Raw genomic sequence first — 16,474 nt, 5'->3', positions numbered from 1 at the left:
ATGCTTCTTGATGCTGATGCTTTAGAGTGATGTAGAATATAAAATAATTTTAAGAGTAATTATTATTTTTAGAATGCTTTGCATGCTAGAAGCAACATGAAATATTCTAAAATCAATTAAAAATATACAAAATATAAAATAATATAATATATTTAAAGAACAATATATATATATCCATATCTAGAATCTTGTCGAATAGCGATCTTTCTCGTAGATATTTGGGTCATCAGCATAATTAGGAGGTATATTCGCCTACCTCTCTAACAAAGTGACATTGTAGTCCTATACGCTCATTCCATGCGAAATGCACTTCAGGTTATAAGTAGTCTTATATCTCTTTTTGAAGCTTTAGCTCTGAGAGGTATTCTTTGACTGGTAATATGATTGTGGAGGGGTCCATCCGAATATGCTGACAACAAAATTTGACCCATAAGATGTTTCCAACTACATAAGGTATTGGCTACTGGAAGATTATACTTCAGATGTACCATATTCATATCCATATTTATATGGGTCATAGGCCGCCTGTGGCTATGGATAATAGGATTTAGCATACGACTCGGAACTTGATACGTCTATGGATTTTATTTAACGTGCGAGGGCATTTGCAACTGCATTGTATCTTGTTAACCGATCTCGAGGATTCTGTCTTCTATATGCAACATATCCCTATGGGCTCTACTAGCTCTTGCACTGTGGTTCTTATTCTCTATGGCATGCATAAATTTGTACTCATTGGTGAATCAAAGACCACTCTACGTCTGTCTCATAAACGGTGGTCTTATATCTTCCACTTCCTTCTTGGCCACCAGATCTATGGTCATCAGAATTGTCATTGCTGTTCTTCCTGGTTTCTGAATCTAAATAAATTGATTCATCCTCCACGCGCGCTCTATCGGGAGTGCGACTATCTTTTTTTCTTCTTTTTTGTTGCATTGAGCTGTTTTCTACTTTTCTTTTGTGCCCTCCTTGGTTATATTTGGAGTATAGATGTTGCCTTTCTGATTGAGTTGACTTGGTAGCATAGTGGCCTTGTTTAAACAGCTCTCTACCGGGCTATGCTCAAGAAGTTTTCTTCTGCCTTCCTATCCTTTAAATAAAGGGGAGGGGATACGAACCGGTTCGAACCAATGTGAACTGGGCGTTCGCACCAGTTTTGCTTCGAGCAGTTTGATTCAGCTCGGCTTGGAGTAGTTGGGGAGGGTTCGATTTTTATAGCCGAACCGACCTAGTTCCGTGTCATATATGCTATCACTGCTTTAACCTCCTTCCCATGCTTAGTGTTAGCAAGGAAATGCAACAAACTCAACAATGACTGCCGTGGCCAGTCGAGCCCAACAATTATCAATCAATGCACATGTGACCACGGAGTGTTGACAGTCCACAAGGCCATATTCCCCTGCGAAATAACAACTTTTTGCATGGAAGGCTAAGCTACTGAAGTTTTCAGCAAAAACGTTTAATTTGCATTGGTACAGATAGTTTCCAGGAGAAATCACTGGCTTCGAAAGAAAACTCCCTGTTATTAATAAGGTTAACTACATTCTTAATAGAAATAGATTGAAATCTAGAGAAAGTCGAACCAAGCTGATCAGACCACTGTCCATGCGCCAGAGGCAAAGATAAAATCAAGCTCATCATGTGAGCATTAAAAATCCGAGATAATTGTATAGAATCCAAGCTATTATCTTCGGTAATAAAATCAGCCACCCGAAATTGACCAAGATCAAAGGAAGCATCTGTAATGAAGGTCAATGACTCAAGGGAAGATTAGTGATCCAAGGATCGGTCCAAACATTAATTGATTGACCATTCCCTACCAGCCACTTAAATTGATACTGGATTTGATTCCCCTGAACACAAAGTTTGTTCCAAATAGGTGAACAATTTTTAGGCTTCCGATGAGAATTCCAAGAGCCCAAAAACCGGTATACGGAAGCAACTAATTGAACCCACAAAGATGTTGGTTTGAGTATTAGATTGGCTGCCAGCTTTAGTAACAAAGCTTGCTGAATAGTACGAAGAGACTGAATTTCTAAACCGCCAGCTGGCTTAGGTGAACAAATTCACTCCCATGATACAAGATGCACAACCCTCCGATCAGATGCGTGACCCCATAAAAAATTCCTAAACTCCCATTTGAGAGCATTAAGAACAGTTACAGGAATAGAAAGAGAAGACTGGGCATGGATAGGAATGGACGAGAGCACAGACTGAAGAAGGGTTTCTTGTGTTTGTGTTGATTGTCTTACTTGCTTTTAATTTCTTGCATATTTGCTTATTAGTCATTTGCTGAAATATATATTCTTCTATTAAGCATTTAATTCTGCTATATTTACTTAAAGTTTTTGAAAAACTCAATTCACCACTCATCCCTCTTGGGCTTCATAGCTACTATATTTCATACTCTCTCTCTCTCTCTCTCTCTCTCTCTCTCTCTCTCTCTCTCTATTTTCTCTGGTTTTCTTGCTTTTTTTCATCTGCTGTTCCTAAAGCCCTTTCTGATTTAAGCATCAGATAGCCCAATCGGAGCTAATCCGGTGAGCCTTTTCTTTCTTCTTTAGCATGCGGAGAAGCGAATTAATGCACCAAGAATCATTGTCTCACTAGAGTGCTAACTGGCTAGGAGTCTTTCGACCACCCGATCGGGTTTTGGCGACAATACTTTCATCTTTAGTCAAACATGGGATCATCTTCTCCATCAACCTAATATGCATGTTATTGGATGCAAATGGGGGTATAAGCCCAAACTACGAATAAATGCTCTCTTGAAAGACTTAAAGCTTAACTTGTATAAAGGCTATAATCAAGTTGCTGGGCTCGATATTTCAGAAACATTTTCTGGTTATTAAGCCTAGTACTATGAGTGTTATTCTTACACATGTGATGGTGAAAGGAAAGGATATTAGACAAATGGCTCTTAAATATGCCTCTCTCCATAGCTAGCTTGACCATCCAATATTCATGGAGTACTTTCCTGGATTTGTTGCTTCTAACATGACAGTCACATGTTTGTCACTTCAAGAAAGCTTTTTATGGCTTAAACAAACACCACCCTCAATCAAACATTAATCTCCTCTTGTGCAAGTGGCAAGGGGTGATACTATCTAGGCAAGCCCTTGGTGATATGGTTTTCCATATTTGATCCTTCTCTTTTATTAACAACAGACATGATACCTTACAAATTTGAAAGCTGAAAATTTCAAATTCATACAAAGAATGAAATCATGACTTTGAAATTGAATACCCAAACACAACCATGGTATGAATTCATTACCAAGAACAAAGTGAATATTGAATGTATCTTCATCTTGGATTCAATATTGAATTTCACTATAATGTACACTTACAGCACTCAACAGAGAGAATATATTAGAATGTCAAAAATATTGGGTCTGAAAATAAGCACTAAAATTGACATCTGCATATAATTACGTCATCTGATGTTCCAAAGAAAAACAAACACCAAAGTAATGCTCACTAAACATCAGGATAATCATCCAAACTCTCAAGGATCTAGCAAGCCTAGTAAATGTACAAGAAGTGATGCGACTACAGCCCAGCAAGAGTCAGAGAGATCTCCAAACCCCTGCAAAATCCCTGGTTGAATACAAGCCGAGAATGGAAAGTAGAAATGAAAGGAAATTAACCACAGAAAGATCGGTATAGGAACAAAGATGAACATTCCCATCCCATCATCATATAGACAAGCAAATGAGTTCACTGATTTCCATAAATGTAACTTCTTTATCTGAGGCCTCCATGCCACAGCTTTCTGAATTATATGCACCAATTAGGTCAGAGTTGATAAACAAATGTTTCGATAATACATAAAATCATTCAAGTTCTTCAGGACAAAACGTGCCTCTAGAAGAGAGTCATCATAATAAAAATTCAAAGCCTTTTTCTGAAAATTGAAGTTAGAAGCCTAGTTAATGCTGGGATCAGAAAGAGAAAACTGCGAGAATGTTAAGAATTGCGATCAATATTTTAAGCACTATACATAGCATTCTGTTTAGATTTGGCACCAGAGATTGTAGCAGTTGGTATCATTAAATTGTTCATGCTTTTATATTATTTTATATTTTCGCATGCATGCAATTACTTGCAACTTGGGGGTGCCTCAATGGGGCTTGAACAATTTCAAAATAGTTTGTCATGTGATTTAGTCTGATTCATGTCTCCATAGGCGTCGAGACAATTTCACATTAGTCAGTTTCATTGTTTGTCATTCTAGGCTGCACTTCTGATTAATAAGAAGTCCCATAGAATGTAATTGTTTAGTTGATTCCTGAAGCGCTCGAGCTGCCAGATGCCGCAACTTTGGATAAATTGGCCAAGTCTATAATGTCAAAGACACCTTCATATTATTAAACAATAAATGAGTGGTCAATGATGTAAGCATATATTTATAATGTGAACAATCTAGATTGTGGAGACTTAAAACATATAAATTTTGTAGCTTATCCTGATAATTCAAAGTTATTCTGAATCTCTAACAAAAATTGATGGCAAATAAATATTTGAAAAAAATAAAGGGATAGGGGAAAATAAAAATACTTAGTTAATATGCTTTGTGCAGTGGTACATTCAGAGATCAGTGCACAAGCATTTTATGACAAAATAAAAATAGATTTACTAAAGCTTTCAGTTTCATGTTCATAGATTTAGATTAGTAATGTCCATTTGTGCTGGGATGACGCTAAATTTAGATGTCCATCAAAAAAGTTCTCATTAAGAATTGGTGGCTTGGCAGCAAGCACCAAGCAAATGCATTCCCACAGAAAAAAAACGGGGGGGAAAGAAAAAAAGAATTCAAGTGACAAAAAATAGATACAGAAGTGTTCAATTGAGAACTAGTGTATATAATGTTGACCGCCCATATGGATCTAGTCTAGCTTGTAAATCCTTTTCACCATACACTATAAAACTATGATCGAGCCTTACCAATCCTATACAATGAAATCGGTCTTCCATTCTGGTATACAATTTTTGACATAAAACCAAAATTAAGATTTTGATTACATCCTCCAATTACTTAAATCAAGCACTTGAAAAGTGGAGAATTTTTCACTAAAGCTGGAGGATATAAAACCTGCAAACGTTTCACCAAAGTGTCTGGTTAAAATTCAAACAGCACCATCAGCTGAAGTTCATAAAACAAAATACAGAAGAATATTTCTGCACACAACTTCCAACCATATCACAGGACTCAGAAGAATAAAGTAGTAAGAAAATGCCCATTAGATTCTTGCAGTGATTACAGCATTTAGGGAGTTATCAAAGAGAAGCAAACAGGTAGTAGCCATGCACTTGGTGTTGGATCTGCCTTAAAGTAAATCAACTATGAATAAAACTTTATACCTGTAATTGTGACTGTAAGATGCACCAATTCCTCATCCCACCAAGCCTCCCATCTTTCATCTCCGTTCACCCATTTTCACCTCTAGGGCCCATACAGCGTTGCTATATTTTATTTGCACCAGCCTGAGAGGGTTCCGACTCTAAAACACAAAGTTATAAAAACATAAAATATAACAACAGATTGGGAGCTCCAATGAGAGCGGGAGGAACAGCCTGCTTGTTGACCGGGGATGCTCGACAAAATGACAAGCTCACAAGGCTCGGTTGGGTGGTTTGTTAAACTTCTCTTCGATCCATTCAACGCGCATCTAGAGCCAGATGGTATCAGACCAAAAGCCACAACCTCTTTTCAAAGATTCCAAACAACAATAATATACGCATTAAATTAAATTAAAGAAAGAAAGATTCCATACGACTCTCTCTTTCTCCAAGCTCTCTTTTTCCTTATTCTATAGATGACGATGAGAAAGTAACAGGTATGTACACGTGGCAAGAACTGGGAAATCCAGCTTTCCAATTAAAAGAGAAGGCAAGAACTGCTGATGTCGTAGTTCATCTTCTCCAGGCTGGGAAGCACGGCGAACTGGATCATCGGCGGCGGCCCGCACGCGAGGGCCAGTGTGTCCTCGGAGCCCCCCATTGGAATGTGCTCTCTGAGGATGCTCTCGGTCACGAATCCAGTGCTGTACCGCCACTCCTCATTTCTCTTCGCTTCGCCCACCACATACCACACTTTAAGCTGGTCCGGATGCTCCCGGGCCCATCCATCGAGCTCATCTCTTAGCAGTATGTCGTCCTCCGTCCGGTTCGCATAGACCAGGTGCATCTCCGTTCGGTCCTCCGGCTGGTCCCGCAGCACCGCTTGGATCACCTGATACACCGGTGTGATCCCTGTCCCGCCGGCAATCATCGCGAGCCTTGCTGCAAATCTTGGTTTGCCGTTGATCAGGAAGTGCCCTCGCCCAGCGTACTCGATGTGGCCCAAGGGTCCCTTGATATCAAGGATGGAGCCCATAGGGAGCGATTCCAGGTGCTGGGACATGAGCCCGCCATTGGGGAACTTGGGGTTCTCCCCCTTGAAGTAGATCTTGATGAGGAGTTCGAAGTGGCCGACCTCGTCGACAGGGCTAGTTGGGGTGTAAGGCCGCATGCAGAGCTTTCCGTCGATGGTGGCGCACAGGAATATGTGCTTCCCGATGGGGAGGCCTAGAACTTGGTCGCTGGAGGGGAGTGCGAAGCGGAACAGGCGAACATCACGCGATATGGTGGTCTTGGAGACAAGCCTGCAAGGTACCTTCTCTCGTGGATTCGTAAGAGCTTCAGTGGGGTTTCTTGAGGCCTCCCCTATGGTGGCGAGGTTGGAGAGACTAGAACCACCATGAACGGAGTTATCAGAGGAGTAGCCGGTGACGATCAGCTCGCCGATGCGGTAAGTATCGAGCATGGCCTTGGCCTTGTCGGAGTGGATAGCATCGAACTCCTCCGTGCAATCGGTGCCTGCATTGATGAGGATGCTGTCCGCACCACCAGGGTGATCTTTGACGAAGCCGGTGCAATCGTAGACATGGCCATGGACGACAATCCAAGCAGAGTCCTGGGATGAGTGTTTGCGGACTTCAGACATGGTATACTGTTTCTCAGAGGTGTTCATGAAAGGGGTGGATATGCTCTTCTTGAGGGAATGTCCACCATCAGTGGTCTCGAGGTGCTTCTGCCGTGCCATCCACCCACCTGATAGATTCCCAGGTTGGGTTGGGTGCTCAAACATGAGCCCGATCTCGCCCCTGTGAGGTCGGCATAAATTCACCTTCACCCTGAACCAGCAGTTGTTCATCATGCCCTGCATCACCACCATTATATCTCCACTGAAATCACCACTTATTATAAAAGCTTAAGCTAATAGAATGAAGTAGATTTATTTATATATTTTATATTTTGCTATTCAAAAACTTAAGCTAATAGAATAAGATAAATTTATTTATATATTTTATGTTAGAGGAACTGATTGGATTTCGCGGTTACCATGACGTTCCATATCAACTTTTCTGGTTGGGTGTTGAGGGTCTCATCCCATGCCCGAACAGCTACTTCCTTGGCTCCAAGCAAGTCGAGAACCTCCACTTCCACCGACCAGAAGCACCAGCACCAGAATTTACCATACTTGTTGGGCTTTTCCGGATGCTCAAGGGTGCACACCAACCACGTTTCTCCACCGTCCAATGTAATTTCCACTCTCGTTACTTTCTTACCGCCACCTGTTCAATCCATCAGATTTTAGTCAATGACGTCCCTCAGAAGTCCCTACGTATCAGAAAAAGTGATGTACCGCAGCCAAAGTTACAACCGGGAAAAATGTAAAAAAAAAAAAAGGAGTGCACCAGTCGTCCGGGACAAGTCCTCAGGGACCTTCTGGTTCAAGAAAAAGCTAGATGGCTAGAATGCCAGCTACAAGTGTCTCCCAAAGGACGGAATAATAAAGTGGTGAGAGTCAAGCTTCTACATATAGTCATGATATCTTTTCGAAAATAATTGTGTGGTGATCGTAATCTCCTGGCCTGTATACTTAGTCCAACCGCGTTTAGAAAGTCGTGCAGTTTGAAAAATGATAGAATTGCGACAGGAAATGAGGTAATAATTTGGAACCCAAGCTATAATGTGGAATAAAAATAGCAAATATAACATATTGAGACCTTTGATCGCTTTCTTGGTCTTATTTCATTGTTATTGTGCAAAACAAAAGCTGATGAATATATCTCAGGAACTTACAGGCTAAAAACAGGTAAGAAATTAAAGTCGTCGACTCACCGGAATATGCGTAACCCTTCATGGTATATGGCCTTTGCGTGGTGAATGAGTTGATGGGAAGGATCTCGTCGTGACCCGGTGCGGTGATCACCGAGTTAATGTTCAGCTCGTTGATGATATACTCAGGCTTATACCACCAAGCTTTTCAAACCAAAAGAGTCCATGAAAACAATCAATTAGTCCTCTTCTAAATCAATTAGAGGGTGAAGAGAAAGAACAAGACGAAATTTTTTCAGTTAGATTCAATTTAATTAATACCTTCAGAGTTCGCGATCTCGGCATCAATATGGGAAGGGAGGACCCGGTTATCCCGGTAATGGTAGTAGTTGTCGGACTCCTGAGGGGTGACTATGATCCGCTTGAGCCACTTCACCATCCGGCCGCCGATGAACCCCGGTATGATCACCCGCAACGGGAACCCGTGGTCCGGGGAGAGCATCTCGCCGTTCTGCATGTAGGCCAACATAATATCCCTCGACGGGTCCATGGCCACCTCTCGCCGGAGGCTTGTCCCGTACTTGGAACCCCCGCCGCCGGGGAGGTCCTCCGCCCCCTCGAAGCACACGTGGAAGGCGCCGTCCTTCCGACCCATCACTCCGCACCGGCGCAGCACGTCCCGGAGCCGCGCGCCTCGCCACACCGAAGTGGACACGGCGGCGGGGCCCCAGTTGAAGCCCACCGACTGGCGCAGCATGTTCTGCTCCTTGCGCCGGTTACCGGCGCAGACCAAGGTCACGGGGATCTCGAGCGGGGCGAAGTCGCGGACCAGCTCGTCCATGGTGAGCCGGGTGGGACGCTTGACAAGGCCGGTGATGTCGATGGTCCAGGCGTCCCAGTCGGCGCGGGGCACGGCGCCGTGGTTGCGGACGTAGTGGAGGGGGACCGGGGTGATGAAGCCGTGGTGCATAAGCCGAGCCAGCGGGGGCTCGCAGTTGAAAGGATGCTTCCCGGTGAGGCGGATGAGAGAGGGGTTCCGCTCCACCCAGCTGTCCGACGTCGCCTCGTCCCGAGGATCGTTGATCGACGGCTCCACCTCCAGGTGGCTGCTGCCGACACCGTAGACGATTTTCCAGTCGGTTCCCTCCTCCTCGTCGTCGTCGTCGTCGTCGGAGGAGTCGTGGTAGGTCTTGTCGCGGCCATGCCGGTCGCCGGCGGGGGGCAGGGGGAGAAGGGGCGGGAAGCTGCAGCCCCGAACAGGGGAGTTGGAACGGTGGGTATTCTGAAAGTTATTCGCTGCTGCTCCCACCGGGTTGCCAAGGCCGCTGCCCGGATTGAGGCGGCCGAACTGCCGGTTGTCGACAGACGCCGCCATGGGTGGAGACTTTTAAGAGATAGGGAGGGATCTCGTCAATGGAAACGGGAGAAAATGGACTTGGATTTGATGTCCGAACTCTGGGGGTGAGGAGAGGAGGGCGTGGATCAATTTATACAGAAAACGGGTGCGGGTTTAGAGAGATGCCGGCGCCCAACGAACGTGTGAAGGCCGGGGTGGATGGGGCCCAGCTTAATGTAAGCGAGCTGGGCCCGGCTTGAAGATGCACCAAGTCCAGATGGAACTGCTCGGCTCGCTCCAGGTCGGCTCGTTGCTCATCGAGCCGGCTGAAATTTGCTATTACGTCAAGCACTCAAGCTCGACAAGCACCTTCCAGCATTTTGGATTGGGTGAGCAACAAGGGAGTGAAACTATGGCATCACATGGGCATGGCGATAGTGTCATGGTCAGATTCGACCAGCTCATAGCAATGTGGCAACTCTAACACCTCCTTGATATAATTCAAGCTCCAGCAACAACCGGATGGCCAAGCTGAATAGAGCAGAAACAACAGACCTCTGAGGTCGAGTTTTCCGACTCAGCCAGATGACAATTCACCTCAGTATCGAGCCGACTCGGGCCCTCTCACCTCAGACAACAACTAGAGGCATGCTCTCTGACCTTGTTTGCTGTCTTGCAAACTAACAAAAGCTACTTATATTAGGGTTCTGAAGATCGGTAGCAACAAATTAGCGTCGTTTGTGGAAAAATGAACGAGATGCCATGCCTCCAAGAAGGAGGAACCTCCCTAACATGTCTACAGCTTGCTATCTAAAGGAATCCCATCTCCCTCAATCGTGGCTATCTATCGCCGCAACCATCTTCCAAAGCATTGCTGACCACATAGCAATTCAACAATCTCCAATAAGTCCAGGGCCTAATTAATCTTGTTAGGAACCTAGTTCTAGAGAAGGAACGACCGGTGCAGCAACCTAGAGGCGGTAGACCTAGTAGGAGTCGAGGATTGATCTGACCCTTTGGCTTGATAAAATGGATGAGAACCTAGCCCAGGTCATGGAGGAGGTGAGGGAAAAAGGATCGACATTTTGAGCAAGCCTTCCCTCAACAACATGCTGGCCTTCACCAAGCAAATCATGGAAGAGTCTCTTCCTCTAAGATTTAAGATGCCCTAGGTGGAGCCATATGATGGCATAATAGACCTTGTCGACTACATGGAATCCTCCAAGGCACTCTTGCTTTTACATGGAGCGTCCAATGCCATTATACGTCCTCTCTTTGCAGCCATGTTAAAAAGGGCTTCGCAAGTATGTTGTTCTAGCCTTCAGCTGCAATCGATTGGCTCAATCGACTAGCTCAACAGAGGTTCGTTGTGCACTTTATCAGCAACCACAATCACTATAAGACCTCTATCACCTTGATGAAGATCAAGCAAAAGTGGGATGAGACCCTCCGCAAGTTCATCAACCCTTCAACACCGAAGCGTCGAAGGTCCATGACCTCGACTAGACTGTAGCTATAGCAACCCTAACGAATGGCCTAAAGAATATCCAATTCAGCTTCTCTCTTTGCAAGAAGCCCCCCAAGGACCTCTCAAAGCTCCTTGCTCAAGCAAGAAAGTACATCAATGCCAAGGAGACTAAGAATGCTCTGAGAGAGTCAGGCAACGATCGAGTAGAGAAAAAGTGGAAGGATCAAGATGATGAGATGACCCACCATAAGAAGAAGCCAGTGGAGTAGAGGGAGATCTTGTGGTGTCTAAAAACTCCACCTTGGATGTATGAAAACTACACTCCCTTCAATACCTCATGGATCGATGTCCTTATGAGTATCCTGGGAGTGAGATATGTCCAATGGTCGGAGAAGATAAGACCAGATCTGGCCAGAAGCATTCGAAATTAAGTACTACCTCTTCCACCATGAACACGGGCATGATATAGATGAGTGTTGGCAGCTGAAGGATGAGTTTGAGAAGCTCGTCCTGCACAGCTACATTGACCATTTCATCAAATGTGGCCAAGGACAATGTAGGAGAAGAGACCGACCCTCGCTCGCAGAGTGCCCCCCGACCTAGCGCTCCCCCAACAATAGAACTACAGTCGGGGTCATCAAAGTCATAGCCATTGGATCCGCTAGAAGAGGAGAGAGAGCAACTTAATTTGGAGATATTATGTCAGCTAGATAAGAATGGAGGACCAGTTCCCCAAGAAGCCAAGAATAGGAGAGCCTGCAGGGCATCCATGCCCCTCATGATGATGCTTTAGTTGTACCATGACCATTGCGAATTTGGAAGTGAAGAGGATCCTCGTAGACAATGGTAGCTCAGTTGACGTCTTATACCATGAGGCATGGGGGAAAATGAAGATCTTGAATAACCGGCTCAAGCCGATCAAAGCTCCTCTAGTCAGCTTCATGGAGAACTCAGTGCAACCGAAGGGGATCATCATGCTGCCCATCACTATCGGTTGCTCACCTCAATAGGTGATGGTGATGGTGATTTCCTAGTCATCCCATTTCCTCTGCCTACAATATCATCATTAGATGACTAACCCTCAATGCAATGAAGGCGATCACCTCCATTTACCACTTGGGAATGAAGTTCCTGAAAGAGCACGGGATCGGCGAAGTTTGAGGAGATCAAGTAATTGCTGAACAATGCTACATGACTTTAATCAAAGCGAGAAACAAAGAAGCATTCCCCATTAAAGGCCTAGATGTCTAAGACGAGCTGAGGGAGTAGGGGGCGCCTATGGAGAATCTGGTCTCGGTGCCCCTACAAGAAGGAACATTTCTTAGACGGTGTAAATTGGTTCTCTATTGAAACTCGAGCTACGAGCTCAACTAGTCCATTTCTTAAATCTAACTTAGATGTTTTTGCATGGATAACTGTATATATATCATGCATTAGTGTTTTAGTGGTGGTACACTAGCCTAATGTGGACCCACTCACAAGCCTGTCCTATAAAAGAATATAGCTTCACTCCAGAGAGGCAACATGCTATCAATGAAAAATTTGGCAAGCTTCTCCAGGATGGATTCATCATGGACGTTTGCTACCCAGAATGGCTAGCTAATGTGGTAATGGTGAGGAAGGCCCATAAAAAATGAAAAATCTACATTGACTTCACCGACCTCAATAAGGCCTGCTCAAAGGATAGCTTTTCATTTTTGAGAATTGATCAGCTGTTAGATGCCACTTCGTACATGAGCTATTAGCTTCATGAACATCTTCTCTAAATACAACCAAATCAAGGTGCACCCTGCAGATGAGAAGAAGACATCTTTCATCACAGAAAGGGGGTCGTACTACTATAAGGTCATCCCCTTTGGCCTAAAGAACGTTGGGGCCACATATGAGCGGCTAGTGATCAAGATCTTCAAGAATCAAATTGACCACAATGTGGAGGCTTAGATAACACGCTGGTGAAGAGCTTAAAGGCCAAGTAGTACATTGCCGACCTAGATAAGGTGGATTCAATGCTACTATAGGATGAAGATTAATCTCAAGAACTACACCTATGGAGTATCCTTTGAAAAATTTCTAGGGTTCACAATGATGTGGTGGGGAATAGAAGCAAATGTTGAGAAGATTCAAGCTCTTCAAGAGATAACCCCATCGAGGATAGTGAAAGAGGGCCAACACCTCACAGTACAAGTTGCTACGCTAAGTAGATTCATTCCAAGGTCAGCTGACAAGGACTTTCCTTTCTTCCAGGCCTCAATGAGCATCAAGAATTTTGAGTGGACCGAGCATGGTATACCGAGCCAGTCCGACCAGCTACCGGTACGCCAGAGCCGTGGAAATCGGTACTGGCCAGTTCTGTGCCGGAGATGAAGAAGACGAAGAGAAGGAGAGAGAGCGCGAGAAAGAGAGGGAGGGAGGATACTTGGGGCCACCATCAGAGAGCCGCAAAGGGGCGGCGGAGGCTAGGGGGCAGCAGAGCCCGGAGGGGGATAAGGGAACCGGCAGGGGCACGGCGGAGGCCGCGGCCTCGGCCTTCTCCGCGCCTCCGCGGGTTCTCTCGCCCCCGCCGGGCTCCGCCCCCCCTCTACGGCTCTCTGATGGTGGCCCCAAGTATCCTCCCTCCCTCTTTTCCCCATGCTTTCTTTCGTTCTCTTCTTCTTCTTTGGCTCCGGCGGAGAAGAGTTGGCCAGTTCATACCGCCTGATTTCGGTACGAACCGAAGTTGTACTGGTCCGGTTGGCGATCGGTACACCTATTGGACCCAGTACAGCGGACCTTGGGACCGAGAAATATCAGCAAGCCTTCGATGAGCTTAAGAAGGCCCTCGGGTTACCTCCACTCCTTTTTTGCCCAAATTCTGGAGCTCTATCTCTATTTGGCCGTCTCTCTAGTAGCTGTTAGCTGTTAGCTGTCTAGCTTGATTTATCAATATAACCTATTATCTTGGCTGATGCAATATCAATATATTAGTTGAGATTTCCTAATTAGATGTTTATAAATTTAAAATAACTTCTAATGAATAAATATTTTAATTAGTTGCCTATTATAATACTATTTAATATTAGGTTTATCATAATTAATTGGGCTTTCGATATCCCAAATCCTGAATATTAGTGTAAGATTGAAATATATTGCAAATCTTCTAGGTTTCTTATTTAACCTAATCTTTCTGTAAGATGAAAAAAATCTCAATTATCTCTACCTCGGTTACTCACTGAGATGGAGATTAATAGATTTAAAACCTTTAATATATTAATTAGGAAAAAATAGAAACAAAACCAAAAAGACCGCAAATGATCAGTGTCCATTTTTTCATAAATTTAATTCTATACTATTTATGGTAGAATTAGGAAAACCAAAACCCTAGTATATTGAAATGGTTAAAGATAGTTTCTAGCTTACCAACAATTAAAAACAAGAAGGAAATAAAGATTACTTTTGTCTACACATGCCACCACTTGATGAGTTGTGGATGGTGTTTATCTAGTAGTTTTGGCGGCGCCTCAAGATTCTTTTTTTTTTTTTGGTAAAAGCGGCTACTCATTTCATATAACTCTAACGTGAGTACAACCTGCTAAATCACGGAAAAGTAAAAGATGCAAATAAGGATGAACGTCATAATCAGACGTCCAAGTAAAATCTCCGGAATGCCGGGCAACATAAGAAGCAATCCAGTCTGCAGCCCTGTTCGCCTCTCTGAACACATGTCCTATCTGAACATCACCCATCAACCGCACCATCCTACGGGCCTCCCGAATGAGGGGATGACCATCCCCAAACCGATCCGCCCCTCGGAGCCAGTCGATAACCACAGATGAATCTCCCTCAAGGCAGACCCGCTCCACACCAAGTACCTGCCACACATAGGATATACCCTCCCAAGCCGCCCGCAACTCTGCTCCAACCACCGTGAGTCCAGGCGTGCGCCGCCCTCCTGCTGCTATCAACCTACCATGGTGGTCCCTAACCACAAATCCAACCCCTCCAGCCGCACCATCCACTGACCGACTGCCGTCGAAATTTACTTTGAGATAGCCAAGGGGTGGGGTACCCAAGAAACAAGGGCAAAACAGGGCGCTGAATCAGCGTGGAGAGTACCCCAGATGTCCCTAACTATCTCAGAAGAAAAACGAACGATAGCCTCAAGAACCTCCCTCGCATATAGCATCGCTCTATCCACCACCCTCCTCGGGGACGACCTCCTCCCCTCAAATAGGCCGGCATTCCTATCAACCAAATGTGATAGGACAAGTATGCCACTAAAATCCCTACCTCCACAGATCGGGGCTCAACGTGGAGGCTCTCAACATCTGAATCATATCCTGCGCAGAAACTATCGAGTCGGGCAGTAGGACTGGTGATCTCCTCCATATCTCTCTAGCTCTGGGACACTACAGAAGGATATGCTCGATCGTCTCCTCACTATCTGCACACTCCTCACAGCACTGAGAGACCGCCATGCCATGCCGGACTAACAAGCTCCTCGTAGGAAGGCAGCCTCAGGCCACCTTCCAGATGAATAAAGCCACTCACAAGTGAATCCGCAACCTCCATATCCAACCACCCTCAATCTGACGAGCTGGCTTCCTACCGATCAATGCACGGAGATCTCTAACATGCACCCGCGTCCGTCCCATCGGGATCCATACTAGCCTGTCGCCCCCCCACCGATGGGAACCGGAAGAGACAGAACCGACTCCGCCAACTGCTCCCCAAAGACCTCCCGGATCATCTCCTCCCTCCATCGACCCCCCTCTAAGGTCAGCAGCTCGCTAACCCTGCAGCCAGCTAATCTCGTCGAATCAACCATGGTCGGCATGCGACAGATCGGCACCTCGGTCACCCAGCTATCCTCCAGCACATCAATAGACCGACCGTCGCCTATGATCCATCTAATCTCTGGAAGCACCACCCCTGCTCTAGTGCAAATCTCCCTTCAGATCGGAGAGTGGTGACGACTAGCTCGCACCCCAGGAGCCAAGGCACCATACTTGGCCCTCATCAGTGAGGACCACATACCCTCGGGCTCAAGCACAAATCTAACTGCATATCTAGCAACTAGTGCCTCCTGCATCGCCACCAAGGACTGCACCCCCAGTCCTCCATAACTAGCCGGCTGGCACACAACATCCCAAGCTAATAGATGGACTCCCCCTCTGCCACTGCACCTCCCCTAAATAAAGTTCCTGAACAGCTGCTCAAGGGACCTTAGGACTGTAACTGGAATGAGAGTATTGGAAAGTAGGTAGATGGGAACCGAGGTAAGAACTGAACGAACCAGAGTGATCCTACCAATCATCGAAAGTGTATGCATCTGCCACCCCTCTAGTCTACGTCTGATACTGAGCTCCAGAGATGTACAATCCCTATTGCCGCTGACCGGAGAGTGGGACCCCTAGATATGTCATCATGCCCTCCTGCTCTCCCACCCCCAGGATCTCCACTATAGACCGCCTCACCGCCACTTTGGTCTTCGGGCTGAAAATAATAGCTGACTTGGTCAGATTGATCCGCTGTCCTGATGCTGCACAATAGTCTCGAATAATCCCACAGATGATCCGGGCCATATG

General features: G+C 45.3%; 1 protein-coding gene across 1 annotated transcript; it reads right to left on the bottom strand.

Moving 5' to 3' along the window:
- Positions 1 to 5,718: 5,718 nt before the first annotated feature.
- Positions 5,719 to 9,576, bottom strand: LOC120108364 (nitrate reductase [NADH]-like). Its single transcript, XM_039121951.1, has 4 exons — positions 8,428 to 9,576; positions 8,170 to 8,310; positions 7,387 to 7,619; positions 5,719 to 7,204 (listed from the first exon to the last, which is right to left on the bottom strand). The coding sequence occupies exons 1-4, from the start codon at positions 9,479 to 9,481 to the stop codon at positions 5,882 to 5,884; spliced, it is 2,751 nt and encodes a 916-aa protein (XP_038977879.1). The 5' UTR covers positions 9,482 to 9,576; the 3' UTR covers positions 5,719 to 5,881.
- Positions 9,577 to 16,474: the final 6,898 nt, after the last annotated feature.

Source organism: Phoenix dactylifera, unplaced genomic scaffold, assembly GCF_009389715.1.
Source record: "Phoenix dactylifera cultivar Barhee BC4 unplaced genomic scaffold, palm_55x_up_171113_PBpolish2nd_filt_p 001295F, whole genome shotgun sequence".
Taxonomy (NCBI): domain Eukaryota; kingdom Viridiplantae; phylum Streptophyta; class Magnoliopsida; order Arecales; family Arecaceae; genus Phoenix; species Phoenix dactylifera.
Note: the sequence above shows the minus strand (reverse complement) of the source record. Positions and strands in the feature narration are given on the sequence as shown.